This window comes from Bactrocera oleae, chromosome 2 (genome assembly GCF_042242935.1).
Source record: "Bactrocera oleae isolate idBacOlea1 chromosome 2, idBacOlea1, whole genome shotgun sequence".
NCBI classification, from domain to species: Eukaryota; Metazoa; Arthropoda; class Insecta; order Diptera; family Tephritidae; genus Bactrocera; species Bactrocera oleae.
In genome coordinates, this window is record NC_091536.1 from 67,019,930 (window position 1) to 67,046,022 (window position 26,093).

General features: G+C 38.8%; 2 protein-coding genes across 2 annotated transcripts in view; one reads left to right on the plus strand and one right to left on the minus strand.

Annotated features, from left to right (window-relative positions):
• The window catches only part of timeout (circadian regulator timeout), a 411,432-nt gene that overhangs the window by 153,759 nt on the left and 231,580 nt on the right, over positions 1–26,093 (plus strand). The window lies entirely within an intron of this gene.
• Positions 1,169–22,938, minus strand: 2mit (leucine-rich repeat-containing protein 2mit). Its single transcript, XM_036361598.2, has 2 exons — positions 19,971–22,938; positions 1,169–9,597 (listed from the first exon to the last, which is right to left on the minus strand). Exons 1-2 carry the CDS (start codon positions 21,267–21,269, stop codon positions 4,816–4,818), a joined length of 6,081 nt encoding a protein of 2,026 aa, XP_036217491.2. The 5' UTR covers positions 21,270–22,938; the 3' UTR covers positions 1,169–4,815.

A 26,093-nucleotide genomic window follows, 5' to 3' on the forward strand; every position in this document is an offset into this window, starting at 1 on the left:
TATTAGTTCGCCTACAAACCGCTGCGTCTAGGTAGTGGTTGCATAGCGCGCCCTTCTCTCCCCGCTGCCACTACTTCTGTGGTCTTATCATTGTGGAGTGGTTGCTGGTTAAAGTTTTTATCAGTCGCACTAATGTAATTGTAATTGCTACTCGCCTTTCTTCCAACATACTTAAGCATTCGCTCGGCGCTTGGTCTTGTTTGAAAGAGCCTTTGTATTTGTGTGTGAATAATTCTTATGCACGCAGTATTCTTCTTGGTTTGTGTATGTATTCATCTATGTACGTGTGGGTACTTTTCTGTGTGCCTGTGTGTACTCTGTGTGTGTGCTTGATATTTCACTACTTTTTTTTTTACTTTTGTGTGTTTCTCCTCTTGATAGGATTTTTTGCGCCTTAATTCTCTTGTCCAGCAATGCTATTAAAAATATATTTGCTTTTTGCTTCTAAGCTCACCCACACTTCTATACCGGACTGTGTGTGTGTATGTTTTTTACAACTTACTTGGTTTTTACTCTTAGACACTAAGTGGTAAAATGGTTTGATAATTGTTAAACGAGCAATAATGTGCTAGAAAGGCATTTGAAATTGCATTAAATGCAATTTAATTTATCGCCTTTGCCTTTTGCTTTTCTTGCTTTTGTTGTTTGTGAGCTCAATAAAATACCTACGCTATTACGCGTCTATTGACTGCCGAAGGAGTTAAGTACTATCTGATGGGCGATACTAGTTTTAATTATAGAGTAAGTGAGAGAATATGTAGAGATAAATATAAAATGTATGCTGAGAATTGGGAGTATAAAGTGTAACTAAGAGAGCATTTTAGAATGTTGCAAATTTACGCATGGAACTTTTATGCATACGAGTATCAAATCATAAGTCTCTCAACTGTATCTCTCATAACTATAGAATAATTGTTAAACTTAGTTTGAGTTTAAACAAAGTGCTCGACAAAAAGTCTAAGTCATTTCCAGCCACAAAACTAATATTTAAAAATCAGGACATTATAATCATAAATCACTTCTGTCTACTTGCTTAAAGCATCAATAAACTCATAATACGGGACAGGTTAGGTTAGGTTAGGTGGTCGATCCTAAGAATGATCACACTTGGACAGCTTAAAACGTCGGTCAGTTGTGGCACCTAAAAACTCCTATAAGCTGAATCAAAAGACCGCTACATGTCGACAAAGCGCTTTTTGCCTACAACAAACTTGTTGAGACGGCCAATAGACGTGACAACGACCTACAAATCTCGTGAGATCGTGTTGCTTTAGTGATGTCTGAGTTCGTTCCATAGCCAGGTCTACTCAATCAATATGATGTATTGGGAGAGATAGCGGGAGCACCCAATAAACTGCTGGGAAAGTTCGATACAAAACGGTTTAAGAAACCAATCGTTTTTCCCCAGAAACAAATTAAGAAAGATTGAGGTCACTGCGGGCTAAGTTGTTATCTACACAAATTTGATGAATGCTCCACTGAGTTGTGTTGCTTCTGTGGCCAAAGAGCAGAGCTCCAGAGCACATACTTACTCCTTCATGGCGCCGCAATCGCAAGAAGAGGAAGTCAGGCTATCGAGCATGTGAAACCGCTGAGAAAATATGTTACAACCATCAACCCAGATGCTTTACTAAGCCTATTTGATTTGTCTGGGTTATGAGGGTTATACTCGTATTTATGACTTATGTGCAGTTGTATCCGAAGATGCGATTTTTGGGCCTGCCTTTTTAATCAACCAAAGCTCGAGCATTACCATATTACGAGTGGAAAAGCTGGCACTTTCTGCTACCTATGTCTCATAAGTATTATTTGGGCTATCAACAGCAATTGTAGATCTATAAACTCTTGATTAAGTACTTAGTAAATTAAAAGTTAGAATGGGTCTAGTGGGAAACTGTGCTCTTAAGTGGCTTTCTTGATAATGTTTTCAGAAAACAAGAAACAGTGGCACATTAGATAAAACTATTATCCGACATTTTAAAGCGAATCGAAATTCAGATCATTCAGATTTGGGTTTGTTTCTACTGCAAGACTACTATTCGTTGTGATGCCAAAAAGAGGTGGCATTGTCAGATTTTCAGAGATCAGTTATCGATGTACCGCCAGATATGGTATATGCGGAAAATTAATGGAACACGCAGAAATTAGCTCACTTTGTTGTGGCTCAATACGTGTGGAGCCGTGATTGAAGTTTTATTCAAAAACCGTCAAAATAAATTGAAAAGAGTTATTTGATCTCGATCAAAAGAAATATTTGTATATTTCCCAAAAACCTTAACACACATATGTGGGATACGTGCATCGGCTCTAATTATAGACATAGATATTAACATCTAATTTTTACAGGATCACCTTATTTCGAGGCATAGAAAGCAGAGACCATAAAATAATACTAACACCAAAATCCTTAAACTGATAATAAACGTTTTATGAACTTTTAGCTTAAATGTAAAATAATTGCCATTACTTACATACAACACACTTAGAAAATTGCTTGCTACCAGCGCAATTCCATAATAATTCCACCATAAAGCTCCAAATGATTTAAACTGCTAGGGAATCGCTTAAGGCTAAGCTCGCCAAAATTACCCATAAATGGCAAATCCGGCACTACAATAATACACCGGGAATCACATAAAGTCATAAGAATAGCTCATAAATTCTGAAGCGGAACACACAGACACCAACAAATACACCTAAAGCACTTATTGATGTGCAAAGAAACTGATGTGGCCCATAGCAGCTGGATTCAAATAGAGAAAGTGACTGATAAAACAAGTAAAAGTGCAGCACCAACAAAAACAACTAGGTCAGTCAGCAAAGGGAAAAGAGTAAATAAGAAAGCGAAAATATGAGACTTTATGACAAATTGTTGCTGTACGTGAAACGCATACAAAACTATAAATCAGTTGACCAAAGCAGCAGCTCACTTCAGAGACAATTTTATGTGCGAAACGTTTGTTGGCTCTTTCATGTGCTGGTCCACCGATTTGTAGGTGTTTAAGGAGCTCTGAGAGGGCGGCTGACCAAAGTGGTGCAGTGTACGGAGGGTTCAGCTTATTTCCCCCCTGACAATGCTGACTCTTTCCAGCTGTTGTGGTGGTGGTTTTTTCACGCGTTCGCTTTCATCATTTGTAATTTTGTTTATATGCAGTAAACTATTTTGTCGCATCCAAATGTATGGCTTGTGGTTGGTCGTTTGGTGGAATAGCCGTGGTTTTGATTTATTTGATTAGTCTTTTTGATAGTCGATTCATGGCAGATTTGTGTTTTTTTATTACTTTTGGTTGAATTCTTCATTCTTCGAAGCAAATTCATTTTATAGGTTATAGTGAAGCTTCATTAATCAGTGATTGTTTGAAGGCACAGATTGTTGGATTGTTTTTGGAAGAAATATTTTGGTGACTCAAATTCACTAGATGTTCATAGCTGCAGTGGTGTATGACTAACTGTAGCTGAGGTCAAGTTGTATTCGATAGAGAGCGTCGATAGAGACTGTCCTGTAACTCATGAAAATCACTGTTTCTTAAAGCAGTTCGACTGAGCCAGAATATACTAGCATATCTTCAATAGGGTTTATGTTCATTATAACCATGAAGTTTTTCCTTTCTTTTCTTATAACCGATGGTTTAAGGTGTTCAATATTCTGTGTACGAAGAGACGGAGAAGAGAACTTCTAAGATATTCGCGTGCTCACTTCTAAAAATTGGGTGTAGACTCGCAAATTTTGGAGAAAGCAGAGTACTTATATCTTTCCGCACATGGTTTCTAAAATACAATTTAGATCGATCAAGAAGCAGCTAGTTGCTGTTGAAGCTTCTCTCTGAGTGGGTTATATATTGACTTCTTCTCAAAATAGCTTGCTTTCTTTGGCAACTTTTTCACGTTTCTAATTGTTTTCTTGATATTATAATAAAATTTAGCGAGAGGTTCTGAACATAAATTTAATTTTTTTTTAGAAAAACTATCAGATTTGTATACATTTTATCATGTGTGGAAGTTTATTGTATTTTGAGTGAATTTTGCACTCGGTTGTAATAATGAACTTAACCTTAATTCTCTGAAGCCGTCAAAATAGCGGTATTTAACAAAACTGTACCGGTTTTTGTTTTAGCGTGTTGTTGAGAGATCTGCCTCTGCCGATCTTCTGACATGTCTTATTATTATTGTTACAATATTACTTTTCTAGATTAAACTTTTTTTTTTGTGAAAATAATAAAAGAATTTTTCATAAAAATTACTTACAATTAAATTTAAAAATTTTGAAATCAATTAGTTTTACATATTTTTATTTACATTATGTTTATATTCTGTGTTGATGTTTTTGGAAATAACTTGTTGGCAATTGAAAGTTTACTTTGCGCCCATTTTTTATTTCTTACTTTCATGGTTCGATTTATAATTAGTTTTCTATCACTACAAACATTATTCATTGTGTTATCTGTTATTGAATTGTACGTAATATACTTTCAAACTTTTATATCCTAAATTGTTTCCTATACTAATTTCTATACAACATGCTATCACTAACACTTTGTCTAAATTGTATACTTACATAATAACTGCCTTTAAGTAACGCCAATAGATTTAAACATTTACCAATTGTTGCTATTTATTACGTTTCAACTTCAGTTGTCAGCTGTCAACTGTTAGCTGTTACTGCTCTATTGGCCACATGTTATTTGCTTGTTTGTTGTTGACCTTTCCTCTCATTCACATATGTCCGCTCTCTTTCTTTCTCTTGCTCTTTGCTCGCACTTGCACCTGTACTGAAATTTATTGGAACGGCGCATACTGTCGCTGGAACATCGCTTGTCACCACAGATCGAATTTACGTGAAGATGACGACGCTGTTACTGTTTTGGCACTTACTTTTCTTCGACTGTCATTGAATAACGGCGCGCTATTGCCACCACATGACTGCGCCATGTTTGCTTGCTTTTCGCCATTAGCGCTTATCACTGTATTCCTCTCAACATCTATATTCGCATCATTCGTACGCTGGCTCGCAGCGTCATGCAAAGCTGTGTCGGCATTGCATTCATCATTGCGCTTGCACGCCGATGTGACTGTCAACAACTCCATTGGCAGCATGTCACAGTGTAAGGCATCATTCGCGCTAACACAACCACCCAGCTGACCGCACTCTGATGCCATTTCCACATAGAAAGCATCGTCAGCGTCCAATATGCCCGCTGTGGAGGACGACCGTGTGCTACTCAGACTGCTGCTGCTGTTGCGCGAGACCTGACCACTGCCACCGCTGGCGTTGCTGCCCGTACTGCCGTGTCGGCGCGCGACCGCAGTAGGCTTTTCGAATGGCCGAACATCATAATAGCTGCGCGTGATGCGCGTTGCCGCGTCCACTTCCACGGCGGATGTCTTTTGCAACTCGCGTACATGTAAGTTGTGCAATGGTGAGCTGTAGTTAGCGCTTGTGCGTTCACCATGATGCCAGCGTGGCGGTTGCTGTGCGCGTTGCTGTTGGCCCTCACCATTGTTGTGATAATGCAAGAAGCTATGCGCGTCATCATCGGCGCCGCCATTGAATTGCCGCTGCAAATGTGGTCGCTGTTGATGTGACAGCAGATGACGGCGCCATGGCAACACATCACAGCGATAGACATGCATGAGTCCGACTAAGAGCACAGCGAGCAGTGAAAACGAGAGTAACAATACAATGCCTGGATGCGTTGTGCCGCCACCGACTTTCCGCACATCCAACCATTGTTGTCTTTGTGAATGCAGAGCGGCGCGCTCTTGTACTTGCAGTGGCTCGTGGTCGCGCCGCTGGCTACTGATCGAGTGCTGTGCTGTGGGCGCATCCATGTTTTGCAGCGTAGCAACCTCATCCATGGCGGCGAGCAAGTGCGCGTGGTTATCACTAATAATGGGCGTGTTAACTGTGCTGTGCTTATGTTGCGCTATGTTAAGCGTAGCCGCAAGTTCCGCTAGCTCACTGCCGCTTTCCAACCAGTCCTGTGTATTGCCATTCACTTCTGCTTCGCTATTCGATTTTAAAAGTTTGCCCGCGAGCGCGTGTGGTATACCTGCGGCGGCCGCATTGCCGCGATCGCGCAAGACTGCTTCATTTTCGCGAGGCGTATTGAGCATGTAGTGCGCCTGCTGTTGTGGCGTTTGTGTATGCTTGGTGTGTTGCGTCTGTATGGTCATTTTCTTCATAATCAAAGTGGGTTTGCGTCTGCCACTAACGCCGCCGCCGCCAATATCGTCGTGTTTCCTTGGCAACACTTTACGCTCCAGCTCATGCCGCCTGCTATTACTGTTCGCTCCACTAGCTTTTACTTTATGCTGCTCGTTGTTTATGTTATCTGTTGTGGTTGCAGTGGTCTCTAACCACTTTGCTGTTGTTGATTTGTTTATATCCACTGCTTTTCCTTGCAACATTTGCTTATCTGCAGAACTATCGCTAAGATGTGTTTGCTGTTGCTGGTTGCCCATTTGCTCCGCGCCGCCAACTCTATGCTCTGGCGTCATATTTGTCTGCATGTTTATTGCTTCCGCTTGTGAGCGCTCTATATGAGTGAAGTTATTTGACTGCTGATGTGCCTTTACCGCACTCACCTGCTGCTGCGCCACTGTTTGCCCCTCGCTGGGGTGACTGTACTCTTGATGTTCGGCTTCCGTTGGTTGGCTTTTGGCCAAAGCTTGCTCGTTTGTTATCTTCAAAGTGCTTGCTTTGCTGAGTTTTAGTGGTGGTGTTGTTGTTGTTGATTTTGCCGTCATAGTCGTTTGCTTAAGCAGCTCAGCCGCCTCCACCAGCATATTTTGGCCGCGGTGCATGAGCAGCGGTGTTCCAATTAAATGTCGATCTCGTATGTGCAGCTGTAGCGGCTCGTGTTTGTGTGTTGGCGGATGTGTGCTGATTGTTGTTGGTTGCATTGTGGTGTCTATTTTTACGTTGTGCTCTGTAGCGCTTCTATTTGCCTCCTTCTGCTCCTCCGCCAAGTGCCGTCGCTGACCGGAAAAGTCGTTTGGATACGGATTTGCCCGTTTAAAATTATGTTGCTGCCAAAATTGTGTTGTCTTTGGCTTTGCCAATTCGTTTACTGACATTGTTGTTGTTGCCACTATCTTGCTTTGCTCCTCGTCCGCCTCTTCCGCCACCTCTTGTTTGTTTGCCTGCACTTTATGCTCATCATTGTCGCTGTCATTTCGAGTTAAATTACTATCTACTTTCTGTTTGGCCAGTGACATTGTCTGTATCGTTGCCTGTGACAGTTGTGTTGTTGGCATAACTTTTGTTGTTGTTGTTATTTCTACTGATACTGCTGCCTTTTGTGTTGTCAATTCGCTTTTTGCCGCGTCATTCTGACCTATTTGCAGCGCGCCAACCCTCATTTGCCCAAATGTTGCTTTGGCTGTGTTTATCAACTTTGTTGCTGCCACAAGTTTTGTTGCATGCGTTGCTCGTGTGCTTGGCACTGCTTGTGAGCGTTTCATTTGCAAGTATCGTGCTGCTACAACTTTAGTGCTTGTAGTCGCTTGTAGAGTGCTTGTTGTTGTTGTTGACGTGGATTTTGTTGTTTTTATGTAAGTGTTGTTGTTGTCAGTTGTTAGCGTTGCTGAAATTCGCTCCGACAGCTGTTGTGCCGTTCTTGCTGTGCTGGCATTTTTTGCCATTTCCAATGAAGTTGCAACGTCAGCGCTATTTGTTGTAGTTGCAGCTGAATTATCTACTCGCTGCTGTTTTTCGTTAACGGAAATCTCTTTGGTATTATTTAATGATGACGTCGCTGTCAGTTTAGCATTTAACGCGCTTGTTGTTGTTGTAGCTGTTTGTGCATCACTCGCTTCAACGTCACTATTTGGGTCTTGCAACGTTGCAACAAACATAGTTTTTGGCGCGTCTCTGTGTGCTTCAACTGTTTTGAGCGTTGTTGTTGCTGTTGGGAACGTTTTTAGTACAGTTGATGTTGTGCTGCTGTTTACTACCATCGCAGGCACTGTTGTTGCAGTAATTTGTTGACGCAATAAATTGGCAATGTTTGCCGCACCACTTCCTGCTGCAACAGTTACAAGTTGCTGCAAAGTTTTTGCCACTGCCGATGTTGTAGTTGCCTCACTTGTTCTTTGGTTTTGCGTTTCTGCCATTGTTGTTGTAGCTGTGGTAATGCCGCTTTCGTCCCTTGCGGTCCGTACTGTTACATTTACGTTCTCATTTGCTCCTGTATTTTTTGTTGTTGTTGCTATTGGTTTCACTGTTGTTGTTAATGGGAATCTGGTTGTTACTGCAGATTTTGTTGTTATTGGGAATTTTGTTGTAGTTGGTGTTGTTTTAGCGGTTGTTTTAGAGACTTGTGTTTTATATTCAAACAGTACTTCCGTTGCAAGCGTTGTTGCTGTAGTATCTGATGTTGTTGTTTTTATATCTTTTGTTGTTGCCTCTGAACTTTCTGCCATTTCAGGCGTAAAATTCTTTTGATTAAACTTGAAAACTTTTATCTCAGCTTTAAAATTCTTCACCTCTTTCTTAGACTTCTTCTGTCGCGGCGCGCCTGCTTTGGCCTTCGCCTCAACGCTGCTGCTCATAGTTTCACCAAGCGTACCCTCCTTTCGCATCATTGTTGTTGTTGCTGTTGCGGTTGCTTTCACATTTAATTTCTCGCTTTGCGTTCGAAATTCGTTTGGCAAATTCAATGTGCGCTCGCTGGTCGTAACTCCGTTGGCTGCCTCTACTAGCAACGCTTGCTCGCCGCTCGCCTCCCACTCAACAGCACAAGTGGGTGTGGGTGCGGGCACTGGAGCGCGTATAGCCGTTTGTCTTTTGATGTTGCAATTACTCTTAAACTTTTCGAAAAAATTGTGCATCCGCACAAACTTCTGCTTCAATTCGATATTTGCGGCTGCTTCCGCTGAATCCGTGGCTTTCGCACTCGCCACCTCCGCAGCTTCATCGCCTTTTTGCTGACCCAATTCAGCTGCACTTGCACTCAGGGCAATTACTTGTTCCTCGCCGTCGCCAGTGCTGCCAATGCGATTATCGCCAACCAGTTGTTGTTGTATTGGCTGCTGTTGCTCCTCTCCCAAATCGCCCATAATACTATTGCGTTCGATATTATAGCCTTCCACTTCCGTAATGTTGCTGCTGTCAGCAGCATCGCTTCGCTCCACAATCCTACACGGGCTAGCCCACTCGGCAATGCTCAGCAAATCGCTGCACTTAATTGGATTCTCATCGAGCAGCAGATCACGCAAACGCGGCAACGTATGCACCATGGCCTGGCTGACGCCCCGCAAGCCGGCCGCGCGTAAATTGAGTGTCAGCAATTTGGGCAACGGCAGCGCTGGCAAATAGAGCAGTTTATTGCCCGAGAGATCGAGTGTTTGCAGATTATTGAGTCCTTGGAATGTTTGCGCTTGCAAATCCATGATTTCATTGTGCTGCAAAAAGAGATGCTCCAGCGAGGTGGGTAGACTGACGGGCACTTTGCGCAGGCGATTGTGGTCGAGGAAGAGCGTTTCGAGTATCTCTAAGCGGCCAAGCGCATCGTCCTCGATATCTTCGATACGACTGTGCGAGAGGTCGAGGTATTGCAGCAACGGATAGCTATCCAAGTCACCGCAATTGATAATCTGAAAAGAGTAGTACAAAGAAAAGCAGAAATTATTATACATCCGAGAATTAGTGTTGCGGCCAATGTCAAACTAATTGAAATGAATGTGCTGAGAGGGGAAATATAATTTAAGTAAGTGCTTATAAACGCAATATTAGAGTAGGTGCAGTGAGAAACAATATAAACTAAAATTTTAAAAGACAATTTAGAACGTTGATGTGTTTTTTAGCTTTTCGACCAATGTTTGTGTAGCGAATCCGTACTGAACCTATAGTTCACTGCTGAAGAAAAATTTTCGTTGAAAGAACTCACACAATTAATTTTTATTTTAAATACAATAGGAAAATTCTTCCATTAGGTCAAACAACCAGTTATTTCAACATGTTAGTAATAAGAGAATCGAGTGTAGTTGATTTCAACCAAAATTCATTTGGGACTGTTTGTCGCTCAGATTTCGGTGAACGCAAAAGACCAACTGAAGAGTACAGAAGTTCGGAATGCACAAATGCTTTCTGCACACTTGGTTCAGAAAAGACTGCAGGACAGCTGTTGGCCTAGTGACAGGTCATGACTTACTGGTGGGCCGAATGGGCATTAATAACGATAACACATGCAGTAAGAAGGCATAAGCGAAATGCGATGAAGCGTCTTAGTCATCTAGGACCGATAGATCAGAATACAGTCTTTGTATGGCAAATTTTTCAGTTGACTAGATATCTTCATGAAATTTAGCGTGAATTATTGTCCAAGTCAATGGTGCAATCTCCGAAGAAACTGTTCAAATCGGACTACTATATTATATAGTTGTCATACAACTGATCTGTCAAATTCAAGTCTTTTAAAAATTTTCGTAGTTGTGAAAGGTTGGTAGAAGTGGATTAAACTTGAATGACCAGTAAACTCGTGTTTATGCCTTTGTTAGAGAATAGAGAATAATTTAGTTAAAACTAAATGAGGCCTTCGTCAAATGAATGAGAAATTTCAAGCTATTGCATCGCTTCTATCGCGGGCTTTGAGCGCGGCGCCCGAAACAATAAATTCCGTAATGGAAATGAAGATCACACGATCACATGCGCAAACTTTTAGGCGTATTTTCGCATATCTCCAGCGGAACAAACCAATTGAAAAGCAGGGTGATTCAAAATAAATAATATTTAAGTGAAATGTGTTGTTCTTCGAAGTAAAACAAGTTGTTCCTATAGCATCACTATAGATACAAATCTAGCTCAGTTTTAGCAGATTTCCTACTAATGTGAATAACAAATTTTTAATTTACGCACAGTTTGCCGCCTGCTAAAGCCAACAGGCGAGATAAAGCTAAATTGATTTTACACCAATCATATTCACTTCAGCTAAGCAGCTCGCATTAAACCACTCCACCAAAAGGCTTACATTTTTAAAACCACCAACTCAACAATAGTGACTGCCACCAAGGCATAAAGTGCGAAAGTTGCCACAACAGCAAAATCTGTTTGCCAGGCGGCTGAAATAACAGTAACGTCGGCTGGCAAGACAAAATATAGTAAAACCGCGACGAATCTGGGGGCAAGGTGGTGTAAATGAGAAAATCTTTTCACCCGTTGCCACTTAACTGCCTACCCGGTGTCTAAACAAATGAGCGAAACGAACAAATGAATGCAAGAATGGATGAGGCGGGAAGCAGGAGCGCGGCTCAGGCGGTGATGTTGGCGGTGGCTGGCAGGCATTTATAATTCCGTATAATTGGAATAGGGATAATAACGATAAAGCTAAAGCGTATGCAAACAAGCTAAGCATCGGATGGCAAACATACAAATGCAAGCCAGCAAATAGAAAGAGAGCGAAAGAAATGTATTTGCTCACCCACACATATCGGGTTTTCCAATAGGGATGATATGATTTCTAAGTGTTGTTTCGACCATTTTTAATATGTCACGATCTGTAATTTTTTTTCATTGTATTCGGTTATGTTTACAATTTCATCATGGAAAGATATACGCAAAAAAAAAAGTTTACAAAGTATTCAATTTTATTATCAAAATAGACGCTCTCCAATTGCCACTTCTCGTGCGCTTTCGCCATATTATGTCCGTAATAATTGTCCACCTGTGCTCGCTATTCGTCGAATTGTTGTGAATTTTGAGCGTACATTTTTTTACATTGTTTTAAAGTGCCAATAAGATAAAGAACTGCTCGAAGTAATGAAAATATTTCTGCCCTTCAGGCAAGTGTTGCTGAAGACCGCAATTTGTCGATTTCAAGACGTTCTCAAGAATTGAGACTGTCCCTAACCCCAACCTGGCGGATTTTGAGAAAGGATTTGGTCGTGCATCCATATAAAATTATTCTCATTCAAGAACTAAAACCATTAGACCACCCAAACGTTGTGAATTTGCTGATTTTGATTTGTTTAAGAAAATCATCTTCTCCGATGAGACTCACATTTATCTGAGTAGTGTGATAAATAAAAAAACTGTCGATTCTGGCACGAAGAAAATCCAGAAAATATTCATGAATAACCATTATATACACCTAAATTGACAGTTTGGTGTGGTTTTTGGTTTAGTGGAATCATCGGACCGCACTTCTTTCGAAATGCAGCTGGCGAGACCGTTACTGTCAATGGGGAGCGATATAGATAGATCAATGAAATCCAACTTTTTATGGCCGCAATTGGAAGAAGTTGATCTTGACAACATCTTATTCCAATAAGACGGGGCTACGTACCATACAGCACGTGCAACGACCGAATATTGCGAGAAATGTTTCAAGAATCAATTGTACTTTACACGAAATAAAATACATTTGAATTTCCTGAACAATTAGTGTGTTTATTTTTTTTTTTTAAATCATATTACTCTTATTGGAAAACCCTGTACATAGTGACGTGTATTCACACATTGAAAAGAGTAAAGTAAACAAGAAGCAGCGTAATGAAAACAAAAACAACGCAATCAAGGATAATCGTCAAAACCCTAACAATAATAACAATGAAAATCTGCTGCCGGCGGTGCTCTGCTGACTGCGGCGGCGGCGCCGTCGCCCAGCAAAAAGTATTGTTATAAAAACATAAGCCTGCTTTTAGGCATTGTGTGTAGGAGCTGCTCATAAAGAGGACTACTTGCCAGCGCCGGATATGTATGGGAAGTAGACAGACAGCAATGGTTTGAGCTTGTTGCCTTTGGTGTTGTTTTCCCTTCACTTATTTCTGTGGTATTAGTCTGATGTGGCGAGATTTTTGTTCTATCTTCTGATTATTAGTATTGACTGTTAACGTACCTATGTATGTAAACGTACCTATATACATTTGTATGTATCTTATATGAAGCATTAGGGTGAGTTTCTTTTTATCTACATATTGTAAGTTTAAAGTTTTTTGGAATTTTCGGAACTGAATATTAAAAACGGTTCGGAATCTTTTAGAGCATTACTAAAAATGTTTCAATGTTGAAAATTTGATAAAAAATATATTGATTATTTCGGGAGAGGCTAAAATCCCCCCTAAAATTCAATGAAATACAAAATCCCCCATACAAGAAAGTCCCTAAACTAAAAATCCCCATATTTACATACCCAAAAGGGAGTGCTAAGCTAAACAACTGATGATACGCGGTGTTGGAGCTGTCAGGGATATTTTAGTTTTGTTGGATTTTTGTTTTTTTGGATACTGCTTGGGGGATTTGTATTGATTGTATCGGCACTTTGAAGCCTAACCCGATTATTTTTGTGTTTTCACAATGTTGATATTTTTGAATAACTTGACCTTTTCATGAATCAAAAATTATAATTATTTGTATATTTGTTTACTGATTTGTACATTTTGCACTTTAACTTGGTGGACCATAATTTACAAACACGTTTTCTGGAAATTTTCGGCACCTGAATTATCGGACGTAAAATTTTTACAAAAACTAGGTATTTAATTAAATGACCTCTTATCTTCCTCTTATCTTACAAGAACAAAAATAAGACCATAAATATCGGAATTCAAATACTATGGACTTTAGCTTCACATAGTGAGTTATCTGACAAAGCTTAACGATACAAGTTTCCTAAGGTCATTGGTATAATGACAATTTTAATCAAAACAACTAAGTCGGTTCTAGGTCAAGCTCTAAAAAAAGTTTTATATGAAATAAATTAAAAACCGATACATTTTCTTTTAAGTGCCGATACGAGTATAGCTTCGCATTTAATAAGCTTCTCTATTTGTTTAATAAGTTCATTGAAGAAAAATTTCATAGATCAATCTTCTTAAAAAAATTTCTTTCCAGAAAACTGTCCCGCCCCAATGCGAGTTTATTTCCACCGCCATATAAGCAATGATATGATTATTTCTCTATTGGAAACAAGGCAAATGGGTTTCTTTCATTCCTAATCACCTCAACACATTTGCGATAGGTCAAAACCAAAAAAAAAAACAATTTAAAGGCGGGTTTATTAATTAATTTTTATTTCTTAATAGGCAAAAAAAGCAAGGCTTTAAGAGTTAGCGAAGTTAAAAATCATTGGCCAGGTCTTATGGAGATTAATCTTGAATTGAATTTATAAATATATCTTTTATTTGCAAATTTAAGCTTTAATTTTTTTCACTTGTTTCTGCAGCCTTTGCCTTGATGCTATACTCTTGTCTCACAATATAACTCATTTCCGCCAGTAAATTTTTTGCTATTGTTCCTTTGTTACTCATTTAATGAGCCTCAACTTGACTTAACACAAATCGTCTGATTCTGTGCCGTTTCGTGTCTTGTCTCTCTGTGCCTTACTTCTGTTGACTTTGAGCAAACAGACCCAACCATCAACGGCGCCTTTTCTGCGTCCGAGTGACAAACGAATTCCTCACTGTTTTATTCTCATCAGACCCGCTCCACACCATTACACACATACAGATATTTATATTTGAGCATAAAAAGTTGAGCGCACAAAAGTAATGAGCAGCATAATGTTTTGTTTAGCTTGTAATCCGTAAAATATATACAAGCAATTATTTCACATTTAACTCGATAGCCATTAAATATTAAATAATGATGCTTCAGCGCATTTCACTTTTGTCTGGGGCTTAGTGCGCTCGAGCATAAGAAAGAAATCGTGGCTATTTTAGAGTGATTGAAGCGCGATAATTGCTGAGAATTTTTTATGTAAGCGAACATAACAGTAAATCGAAAGTGGCCGCCGCAGGGTTGAATTGCAAATTTTGAAACTACGTGACGCCACGTTGTATAGAGGGGGGCGAAAAGCCTATAAAGTAAAATTAAAAAGCTTGAGTGCAAAAATCGCTTTATAGTTTATGCTATAAATGATGGTAAATTGCTTCAAGGTGATGTTTACCAAGGTTTTTATAAATGTAGGATGAGTAAATAAAATTTCGATACACAATTGATTTATATGTCATTATATTATATAATAAAGCCGGAATAAAATTAATGTTTATGCCTTCCAAAATAAAGTACCAAAATGCATATTCTAAATGGCGCGGCAGTAGATTTTTTCAGTTTTTGAGATATAGATCTGAAATTTTGAACACGTCCTTTTTTTCCTAAGGAGCTGCTTATTCGTCGGAAGCGGCTTAGACGAAACGAAAGTTAACATTTATTTCTTGATTTATTAAATATTTTGTAAAATAAAACAGCAAAGAAAATAGTCAACAAGTGATTTGAGATCCTCCTAATAAGGTATGATTACCTGTAATATGTCCGTCCTTAAAATAGGTTCTAAATGTTAACACCATATTTAAGGTAGTAATATTTGTGGTAATACGAAATATAGTGCGTTTTCCAATACAAGCGCTCGAAATTTGTTACAGTACATTCAGGTTGTGCCGCATGCGCGAGTTTAAGATTTGGTGTTTATAACTGGTTTTAAGCCATTATTGGGGCGTTTGGAAGCCTTTTAATGTGTAATATTTGATAAGTGGTCTTTAGAGCGACTTGAGAGACATTTCTCTAAATGCTAAACTCGAGCATTGTGTGTAGAGTTTATTGCAAAATCAAAATGCTTATAGTGTAGAAAATATGCCATTTATTTATGAATAACTGCCAAGAATTCTTATTCGAGTAACTCCGATTTTCATATATATTTGTATAGTGTACGTTCAGAATCGGACCGAATATGTCAAGCCCCATCCAAATTCCGTTTTATTTTACACTAGCATATACCAGATGTACCGGTATGAAGTGAGCGTTAAGATATAAATGTGTTCGTAGAGAACATTTGTTGTGAACGAGGCTTAACTTCTTTTTCTGTTTAGTTGGCCTTACAGTCATTGAACAAACAACATCATATTTTTTCATTGTGTCGAAAATGTCAAATTTTGTACGGAAAGTGATGATTTGCGGAAAGCATTAAGTTTTTGTTTCCATTTGAAGAAAAGTGCTGCATAGTCGCGTCGAATGCTTGTCGAGGCATATGGTGATAAGACTCTATCAGAAGCAACATCCAAAAGATGGTTTCAACGATTCAGAGCTAATGATTTTGATGTGAGAAATGAAGAACGTAGAAGACCAACAAAAAGGTTTGAAGACGCCAAACTGCAAACAATATTGGATAAAGATGATAATTTGAGTCTAAAGGAAATGGTAGGCATGTTAAATGTTGCACAACAAACAACTTTAGACCATTGGAAAGCTATGTTATGGAAAATATCCAAAAGTGTGGAAAATAGCTGCCACATGAATTGAATAAAAGACAAATGGAAAACCGAAAAAACGCTTGTTAAATTTTTCTAAAAACTGGAAGAAATTAACCCTCAACTGGTTCGAATATAGATCGGTCGGAGACCTTAAAGACTAGAACTACGAAGATTTACCTTACCTATTTACCTATTTCAAAAATTCTCTCTGAAAATTAGAAGCGTAAGAACAAAATAATCTATAATATTATTCTATACACAAATTTAATAAAAATCATGACATCATCGTAAAATATTAAATAGGAATAAAGAGGATATGGTATAAATGAATGATGCAATCGGTCACTGTGACCGGTTCGTAGTTCTAGTGTTAAAATGGTTTAGAGTTGCCTGTCAACATATCCAAACAAATCTGTTTATAAACTCAGTTTAGGATAAAATAAGATTTTCAACTTAGATTATATAGAAAAATATATAAACGCTTTCTATTTGACGTAAGCATAGACTTGTAACGGGGGCTACCAGAAACTGAGTCTTCGATTCAGTTTTTCCTTGGGATTGATCCCTGCAAAAGTTTGCATCAAATACTAATTTGTTATGAAATTTGTAAGTGTATAAAAGTTGCAATTTCCGAATTCCTTTTTGGCTTATATTCGCATTTACGAATTTTTTCTAAGCACCGACAAGAACGAGCTGCAAATATGTAAATGTGTATGTATTTCAAGTGTAAAAAATGTTATGCTTTCCAGCAAATGTGTTACGCCTTATTAAGCTTATCGATATATGCACATACATATGTAGGTATATCACACACATACATGCGCATCAATTCATGCGTGAAATATGCGTAGTTAATACGTGTATATGTGTGTTTGACTTATACAGAACTTTGCAACTTCGTTGCTTCCCACCCACTTGTGTGCGTTCTACTTCATCATTTTCATGCGCTGATTTCATATTTGTGAACATTTTCACTGTTATCCTCGATTGAATTTTTTTTCACCCACTTTGCTCTCTGTTAGTGTATGTGTGCGGCTGCGTTTGTGTGTTAACATGCTGTTAATTGCTGTAAAAGCGCCGAAATTGTGTGCGCTCCAATAGCCACAAACACACACACACACCCAAATATATATATGCACACAAAAAAAAAAAAACAGAAATTCAAACCGACTCGTGAAACTTTTTATCAGAACCATAAAGACGCTTCTGATGGATGCGCGCATTTCCAGTCATTTATACATTCATTTATCGATTTTTGTGTGCGTAATCCCACGCGTTTTGTTTTTTTTTTTTGCTTTGCCACACAGTAGAAATATGTGAGAAAATAATTTGAAGTAAAAAAAAAAACAGTTTTTTAACAAAACTATTTTCGCGCTGATTGTGTGACGAAAAAAATTTTACCAGTAAAAATGTGAGAAAAAGCGAATTTGACATTCGAATGCCACTCATAGTTGCCGTTTGAATTTCAGCTGTGCCGCCAAATACGCTGCCACGAACAGACGCGCCGCATCATTGAGAAGTTTTTTTCTGCAAGCGCGCGTTAGTGTGCGTGCCTGGCTGTGCCACGGTGTGGTGTAACGAGCAATACAACTCGACTTTAAAGTGTTTTTTTTGTTTGTTCCTTTTGACGTTTGATTATCGCATGCAAGAAATATGCCGCAGCAATCAATTGGTCGTGGATGTGATAATCGAAGCGTAATGTCGTGGAGGAGTGTTATGCTTTTTATGTTTGTATGGCCAAAGAAAAAAACCATAAATGCCATTTAAATTGGAAATCATTTTCGATATGAATTTTCAATACCAATAAAAATGTGAATTAAAGAGATGGCCTATATTATTAATTTTTTTTTTTCATATGCTTTAAGTTTAATTTGTTGGTGTTACAAATATACAGTGGTGATCAGGTGATAGACTCTGTTTTTTTTTTTATAGCAATTGCTACTGCGGTCTTAAGTATTAGTTTGATTTATGCAAAATTTCATTGCCAATGAACCTTATATGCTAAGAAACTGTTAGAAAAGATATGTTCTACAAAGCGGTAACGGAATCTAGCTGCCAGCTTTAAACACATGAATACCTGGATGAATCCACAATCATTGTTTCTAAGTTATTATGGGAGCGTATAACTAAGATTAACGCACAGCTTTGGTCTTAAGTGCAGTTTTCGACAGGTAAAGACAGAGAAGATTTTTTACTTACAAATTAGAAAAGCCTAGAGTGAAAGTACAAGCATGTTGATACCGATAGATCAGAGCAATACAGGGTCTTTGCTAGCTTTCTAATATAGTAGAGATCCGAGCGATACAGCGTTCTTTGCTAGCTTTCTAATATAGTAGAGATCCCAAAATACAACGACCACGTTCAATATTATAGCCAGAAATTGTGGACATCATAGAATGGCACCAACTACACTTTCTCCTTAAATGAAGAGATACCTTGTCGATAACCAAGCAACGATTTAACCAATGCTTATTCAAGTGAAGTTAGATGTAATACTGAAGGCCAATGGGCTCATGATTTTATCACATTGGAGCCAGACTCGGCGTCACTACGGGCTAGGTATTATCCTTGACCTTGTTAACGAACTCGGACTAAATTGGCAATTAGACCGAGAAAAGGAGATCCATGAAAAATTAAACACACGCTTTCATTCCACAGTTAAAAATAATAAACAATGGATTCAGTGATCGACAGTTCCAACGGCGAAATCTAAATATTTACCGATGAATCAAAGAGTGTAATAGGGACGGGAGCGGCCTTCTTCTGTAGTAATCCATTCAGTCAATTCAAACTTAATGACTACAATTTAGTCTTTCAGGCCGAAATTTTTGGTATAACAGAAAGTGCCAAGCGGGCTTCTGCTCTAACCAGCATGTCCATAAACCTTTATTGGACAGCCGAACAGCCAATTAAGGCTAACCGTAGCGCCAGCACTAATTCTCACTGCGTCAAGTTATGCAAGCAGGCAATAACTAGACTCTCAGTAGGTAACTGGGTTAATGACATCTGAGTACCCAAACATATAGGAATAGAAGGAAACGAAGAGGCAAATGATTTGGCCCAACTTCCCTAAGTTGCCCCGGACTATTCAACTCTTTCAAGTGTTGTTTGAAGCAATGGACCTTAGAGGAACGGCTCATGTCTTGGTACACTAGCAACACAGGGCATACCACAGAGTTAATTTGGGGTAGTGCTGATGGTGGACAGACCAAAACACTTCAACTTCATCACAAGGCACCTGCCGTTAAAATCCCATCTTCGGAAAATTGGATAAGTGGATTCGGCGGAAACAGGAGTACGCGTGGGAAATGATGACATGCTGAAACATTACCTGAGTTGCTAGATTAGCCTTTATTTGGTTACCACCCAGGAGCAGAATGAGGCTAAGTGCAGCCGACTCTGGTTTGGGACCACTGCGCTTCCCTTTTCAACCAAACAACGATAAGATCGATCAACTCTGCTAGAAGTAACTTCAAAGATGTCAGATGGAAAGGTGAAATGTAGAGAGTTTCGGTGGAATGGTGAATATCATTTGGGGCTCCAACGATGCAGTTATAGAATAAATATAGAATAAAAATAATTCGATATGTTATACTATGAACTGAAAGTTGTCAAATTGAGTCCCAACCAGAATCGCGTATAATTATGTTTATGAGATTTTCTTTGAATCTTGACTTCCAAAATGCAAAATTAGGTCTACTATCCCTCATGTGACGATTCTCAGTTTTGATTATTAAAATAGATATTCGAGATCTTTTGAATTCTAGAAAATTAAATGTACTTACCTTCAGCCAGTTGTCGGTTAGCTTAAGCATTCTCACCGACTGCGCCAAAGCCGCCGGTATCTGACACAAGCCGGTACCGCTCGCATCCAGTTCCTTCAAGCTCCACGATGCGACAAACTCCTGCATAGCTGCGCCCACCTCGGGATTGTATGCAATCGATAAACGCACCAAATCTGGTATGCCTTGGAGTGCACGTATAGCTTCGCCATGTAACTGATTGTGCGATAAATCTAAAAACTGCAGATTCGGCAATGCCAGAAAGGTCTCATAGTCAATATCACTAATGTTGTTGTGACTCAGGAGCAGCGTATTCAAGCTGAGCAAATTGTAGAAGGTCTCACGGTAAATGCTGCCAATGCGGTTGTAAGCCAAATTGAGGTGCTTCAGAAAGTGCATACGTTGTGGGAAGAACGCAGTCTCGAGCTCGGCGATTTCATTGCACGAAAGATCAAGTGTTTCCAGTGCGCTCAGCATGGAGAGATTAAGGTGCGTTAATTGAGTGATTTGATTGCCGCTCATGTGTAATTCGCGTAAGCTTGCGCTACTCACTGCTGTTGCTTGTACAATTTGATTGTCATTCAGATTGAGTACCACGATGGTGCTTGACGATGCGTCACGTTGATTGAGTGGTATAGTGGTGAGTGAGTTGTTGGCGAGTTCCGCTTGCTGTAGCAGTGTAAACGCGCTCAAGTTCACATCTTGCAGCAGATTATTACTCAAATCAAGCGAATAGATGGCGTTATGATTGCCATAATAATCACGTGCTGCATCGTAGTGGCGTAGTTCTGCATTTGTGAGTCTAAGCGTGTGTTGTGCCGCTGGTTGCTGTGTCATACTCTGTGGTTGTGGCGCGTCATTCTTTACTGGCGTTGTCGCTATCGCTCGTCGTACCACCTCGTGTGGCGGCTGGTATGCACGCTTTTTATAATAGCGATACGCCGCATCCGCGCGTCTATAGATCGGTTCATTTTCGTCACGTAATATCCGATGTATGGTCTCATAAGAGAGTCGTTTCAACTCACTGCGATATAGATTGAAATGTTCATTAGAGTCGTCGGTCCCTACTTGGCTGATTTGAGGTACGAGTGCTTCTACTTTCGCCGATTTTGGCGCTTGCATCAGCAGTTCATCGTCTTGCATGAGTTCAGTGTCCATCTTTGCCGCTGCATTGCCAATATTGGCGGCGATTAATGTGATTCCTAATAGTGCTGGCAACATATTCGCTATGCTTCTGAGCATCGGAAGACTAGCTCGCCAATTGGCGGTGTTTTTTCTACGCGTTCTACAATTCGGCACCATTTTGTGTGTCTCGAATAAGCAGTTTTATGTGTTGCTTTGAGATTTGTTAGGGTATTGTTTATTGCGTGCTGTTTTTTGATGCAATTTATTTTGTTAAGAGTTTTTAAATTTTTTCTATACTTAGGACTTTTTTTTACATGTAGTGTTAATATTTTTATTTATGTCATGCCTAAATTTGTGCTAAATTTTTGGGTGCTTTATTTACTGATGAAATTTGTTTCAGCTCTTAAATGTATGCCGCACTGTAATTTGTCTAGCTTTGAGCTTCACTATAAAGTAAATTATTCATATTTATTTTAATCGGTTGTGCTTCACTTTTAAATTGTTTATTTTTTTAATTTTCTTGCTGCTTATTCGTATCTTTAACGCCTAAAAATATGTTTTCATTTACACCAATTCGCCTTGCCCTGTCATGTTGTTTATGCGGGCGCCTAAAATTATGCAAACAATCTTCACCAAGTTATTGACACAATCATTAAAATACACAAATAACTTTTTTCTCAGGCATTTACTTTTGGCACATTTTATTGTAGATTCTTTTCTATTCTTTTATTCACCCGTTATTTGTTAGAAGCTATTTTTTTTTTGTTGGGCAGGTATGCAGGAAATTCCGGCTCGTAGCTTGTTGTGAAATACTCGTCTTGTCCGTTGTAAATTTGTGTCACGTTCCACTGTTTCACGTCCAAAGCCCGGAATAAATAAATTTGTGCTTCCAAATTATAAATAATTTTGTTGTTGTAGTTGGTGATATTTAACGTCACTATTTATTTGCCAAAATTCCAGCTGACAGGCATTTGCTCATCAAGTTGTGTACATATGTATTTAAGCTCGCTTTTGCGCGCTGCTTTATACTCTTCTGTGAAGGCTAAGCTTTGTTGTTGTTGTTGTTTGATTTTCTATTATTTTTTTTTGTGTTTTGTTTTGTCGCCTTCACATTCAGTTATTCAGCGCGCCAGTTGCGCAGCCAGCAATTGAATTAGGTCGCCTAGGGAAGTTGACTTCGCACCAGTTGACGTCTACTCTTAGGCGCGCACTCACGTCCACTTTGACTGTTGTCTATTTAAATTTCATTTCCTAGCGCCGTTTTCATGCTTGTTATGCGGCAGCTGTGCGCTTTCTTGCTACCCGCACTCCCTACTTATTATACCTTTTTCAGCTGTTTCTTCGAATTCTACTACTGCTACTCCTTCTCCTTCTTCGTTTCCTCTTTTTATTTCTTCAATCTCTTCCACACCTATTTCTGTTTTGTTGTTAATTTGCTTGTGTCAAACGCTCGTAAAATGCGAAAATAGACGCGCGGCAAGAAGCAAAAACTTGTATGCGCGCCTAAATGTATGTCAGGCAATGTATCAGTGGCAGCGTGCGCTTTGTGCTTGTTGACGCTTGATTACATTTTAAAAATGTCAAGTGCCTGTTACTGGTTTTTAATGTCGCTTGTTATCTGGTAGTCCTTTCTTCGGTCGCTGTTGTTGTTGTGGTTACATGCGCTTGTTTTGGCATCTAGCAGCATCATTACGACGTGTCACTGTGTATTGTTATTTGGTTTTGTTGTTGTTGCAGAAATACCATCACATTGCTATTTTATGTTTGAGTTTTGTAGTTGTTGTTGTGGTTGTTAATTTTTTGCTGCTGCTTCCTCCTCGTCCCTGGTGATCTGCTGCAGCCGTTGTATCTGCAATGAAATGTAAAATAAATTGTTGTAATTAGTAGCGTCAGTCGTGAAAACTTCTTCGGGCGCACACCTGGCGTGGAGTTGTTGAAATTAAAAGTTAAATTAAAATTACCGTTGTTTTTTTTTGCTGTACTTTACTTTATTTAACCCTCACTTTTTCAGCTGTTATTTCGCAAATTTAAAACTTTCAGTTGTTTTTGTTGTTTGAGAGTTGTTAGCGTGTGCTTTACCCAATTTAGCGCTCGCTTACTTATCGTTCTCTTTTTCTGTGTATGAATGGGTGGATTATATAGTATATAGTTATAGCGCAGTGCTAGCAATACAAAAATTCAACAGCAATTAAGTTTTTTAAAATAAATTCACTGCTGAATCCAATATTAGTGCCATTTGTAAAGAAATTTCGTTCACCTATATAATTCTTAGTCCGTAGACTCTACTGATGTATCTGCGCAATTTTATATTAAATGTTAATAGTTATATGGGGGCTAGTTCCAGTTTTCACCTGATTTTATTTATTTTAGGCACGAAGATGGAACGTTATAAAAAACATACGTTTAGTTTAATAAGATAACTCGCATATTTGCCGAGTATAAAGTCAACTGGAAGTTCGAAATCTCGGCACAAATCGGCACCTTTAAAGCCATTTCGTACCATCTCTGCTGTAAAATTTAATGTCTAATATAATATTAATGATTTATCGCACTGTTAGTAGTTTTTAACAAAACCATAATATTGGGAGTGGTCGGGGTTATAATCCGGGGATATGTACATTGAATCCGAGAGCACGCTCACTTTTTCAAAATGTCACAAACGGCCCATGTTCTCCGTTATGCGATTCGTTGTACTCAATAACAATCTCATATCTTATTGTGAAGTTCAGCTATGACACTTTACAGGTTTCGATTAATGGCGTTCTCTGAGCGTGGCAGCGGTCCGATTACGCCCATCTGCAATACCAACCGTCTTATGGTACCAAGAAACATGTGTATCAAGTGTCGTCTAGATATCTAAGTTTTTACTGTACTTACAACTTGCATAGACGGATATACAGACAGTCACTGGGAATTCAGCTCGTCTCGTCATTCTGATCATTTCATATCTATCATCTATATCTATCTCGATTAGTTCTAGATGATATTAACAATCATGTGAATCAGATGAACTAGCCAGAACAGGCATCATCCTACAATTAGACTTCGGAACGGAGGGTATTTTTATATCTCTGGCTACTTGCAGATATTTAATCGACAAATATGTTATAAAGATAGCTTTGTATCGGTGGAATCAATCCCAGACTTGCTCAACAAGTATGCAAACGTGGCATGAATGGAATAGGCAGACTTGCCAGTAGACTATGAACGCCATATAACGACTGTTGTAGAAAACATCTGGAGGTAGAAAAGGAGGAGACTATTAAACATTTTCTATGCCATTGTGAGGCTCTATATAGGAAATTGCAAATATCGGTCGAGGGTTTCTTGGCGACGTCTGTGAGGTTGCACAGATGAAACTTTTTGTACTTATGAACTTTATCAGAAGCATGGGCTGGTTCAAAGAGGAGCCAGTATCATCAAACATAATTAAAAACATTATTAATTTATCCTAAAAGTGCGCTAATAATAATTTCACAACATTGGTTTATGCGCTTATCGCCTCTGAGCACCGCTAAAACATATTATTTATACCGTCCCATTTGTGCCTACCGTGGTGAGTGCCATACAAATTATAAATAAATGCAAATTTCCAATTAATCGCCCCAAATTAAATCTGCCCAACCGTTCGAAAATGCACAAAATTATCTTAATTGAGTGTAGACGCCTTAAAGTAGAGTAAGCAATGTTTCGCTGTACCAAGAATCCTTCTAGCAACGGCGGACGTAGCGCTACCACTTTCAATTATGCGCAATACATAATTTATCTAAATCTTTTCATCATGCTGTTTGCCAAGAATTGAAAGCAGAAAGGGCCAAATGCGCTGGCAGGATATGCCAAGAAGCAGAGCAGAGCAGAGCAGCGGATGTCAAAGCAGCTATAACAAATGAGATAAAAGCAGTCCGGCTGGTGTTGGCACACTTTCGGGTCACTTTTATGAGTCATACAAAATTTGATGGTACCCTTTTTTGGCAGGCCAAAGAATATAGAATGAGAGAATAAGAGTTTATAATGGTGAAAAAGTGAAATATATCCAGTTCATGCGCTCTTTGTCGGCGTTTGTGTGTGTTGTGGCAAGCTAATTCAACTCACTTCGATATGCTCGCTTTTTTAATTTAAATTATTTTGTTTTTATGGATTTTTCACTTTACTTTATGTCGAGATTTTTACATATATTATTTACATATATATACATATTTACATATATATTAAAATAACCTCTTTTTTCGCTCTTCTATTACAGGTATGTACTTGTATTTGTTATACTGTTATACGGAAGACTCATTTACATATGTCCACGGCTATAAAAAATGCATGAATCTCGTAAATAAATAATAAAAATGGCATCAAAAGCGAAAAAGGTTGCCACAGCGAAAATGAAATGGATCGTCGTACATAGCTGAGGCGCTGTCGACGGGACGGCAGCGGCTTTAAAGTGGTCGTGGGGTAAGTGAAACTGCTTTGATATGCAGAAAAAAGTTGCAGCATATATTACATATGAAAGGATATACATATATGTACTTATGTGTATGTATATGCGTATTACTCGGACATTTTTAATTTTTTTATACCCTGAACAGGGTTTGCCACGAAACTTGTAACACACAAAAAAAAAAACATCGGAGACTCTATAGAGTATATATATAATATATGTCAAATATTTGCGTAGCGAACTGAGTAGATTTAGACGTGCCTGTCTGTCTGTCCTTCTATATATACGCGAACTACTCCCTACATTTTTGAGATATCGATATGAAATTTTTCCAACATCCTTTTGTACTCAAGATGCCGCTGTGTTTTGTATGAAAAGCTCTTTTATTTGAAACTATATCTTTATGAAATTTGCTATAAATTATTGGTTAAGACATTGCTACAATCTCCGAACGAATTGTTCAGATCGAACAACTATAGCATATAGTGTCGTACAAATTAAGCGATCAAAATCAAGTTCTTGTATGGAAAACTTTGTTATGTGACAAGATATTTTTACGAAATTTGGTA

What these genes read in the sequence shown, in the direction of transcription:
- 2mit (XM_036361598.2), bottom strand. Translation starts at nt 21,269, where the DNA reads ATGGTGCCGAATTGTAGAACGCGTAGAAAAAACACCGCCAATTGGCGA. An exon ending in TAACCGACAACTGGCTGAAG is followed by an intron (nt 9,598 to 19,970) that starts GTAAGTACATTT and finishes TACTCTTTTCAG; the next exon opens with ATTATCAATTGCGGTGACTT.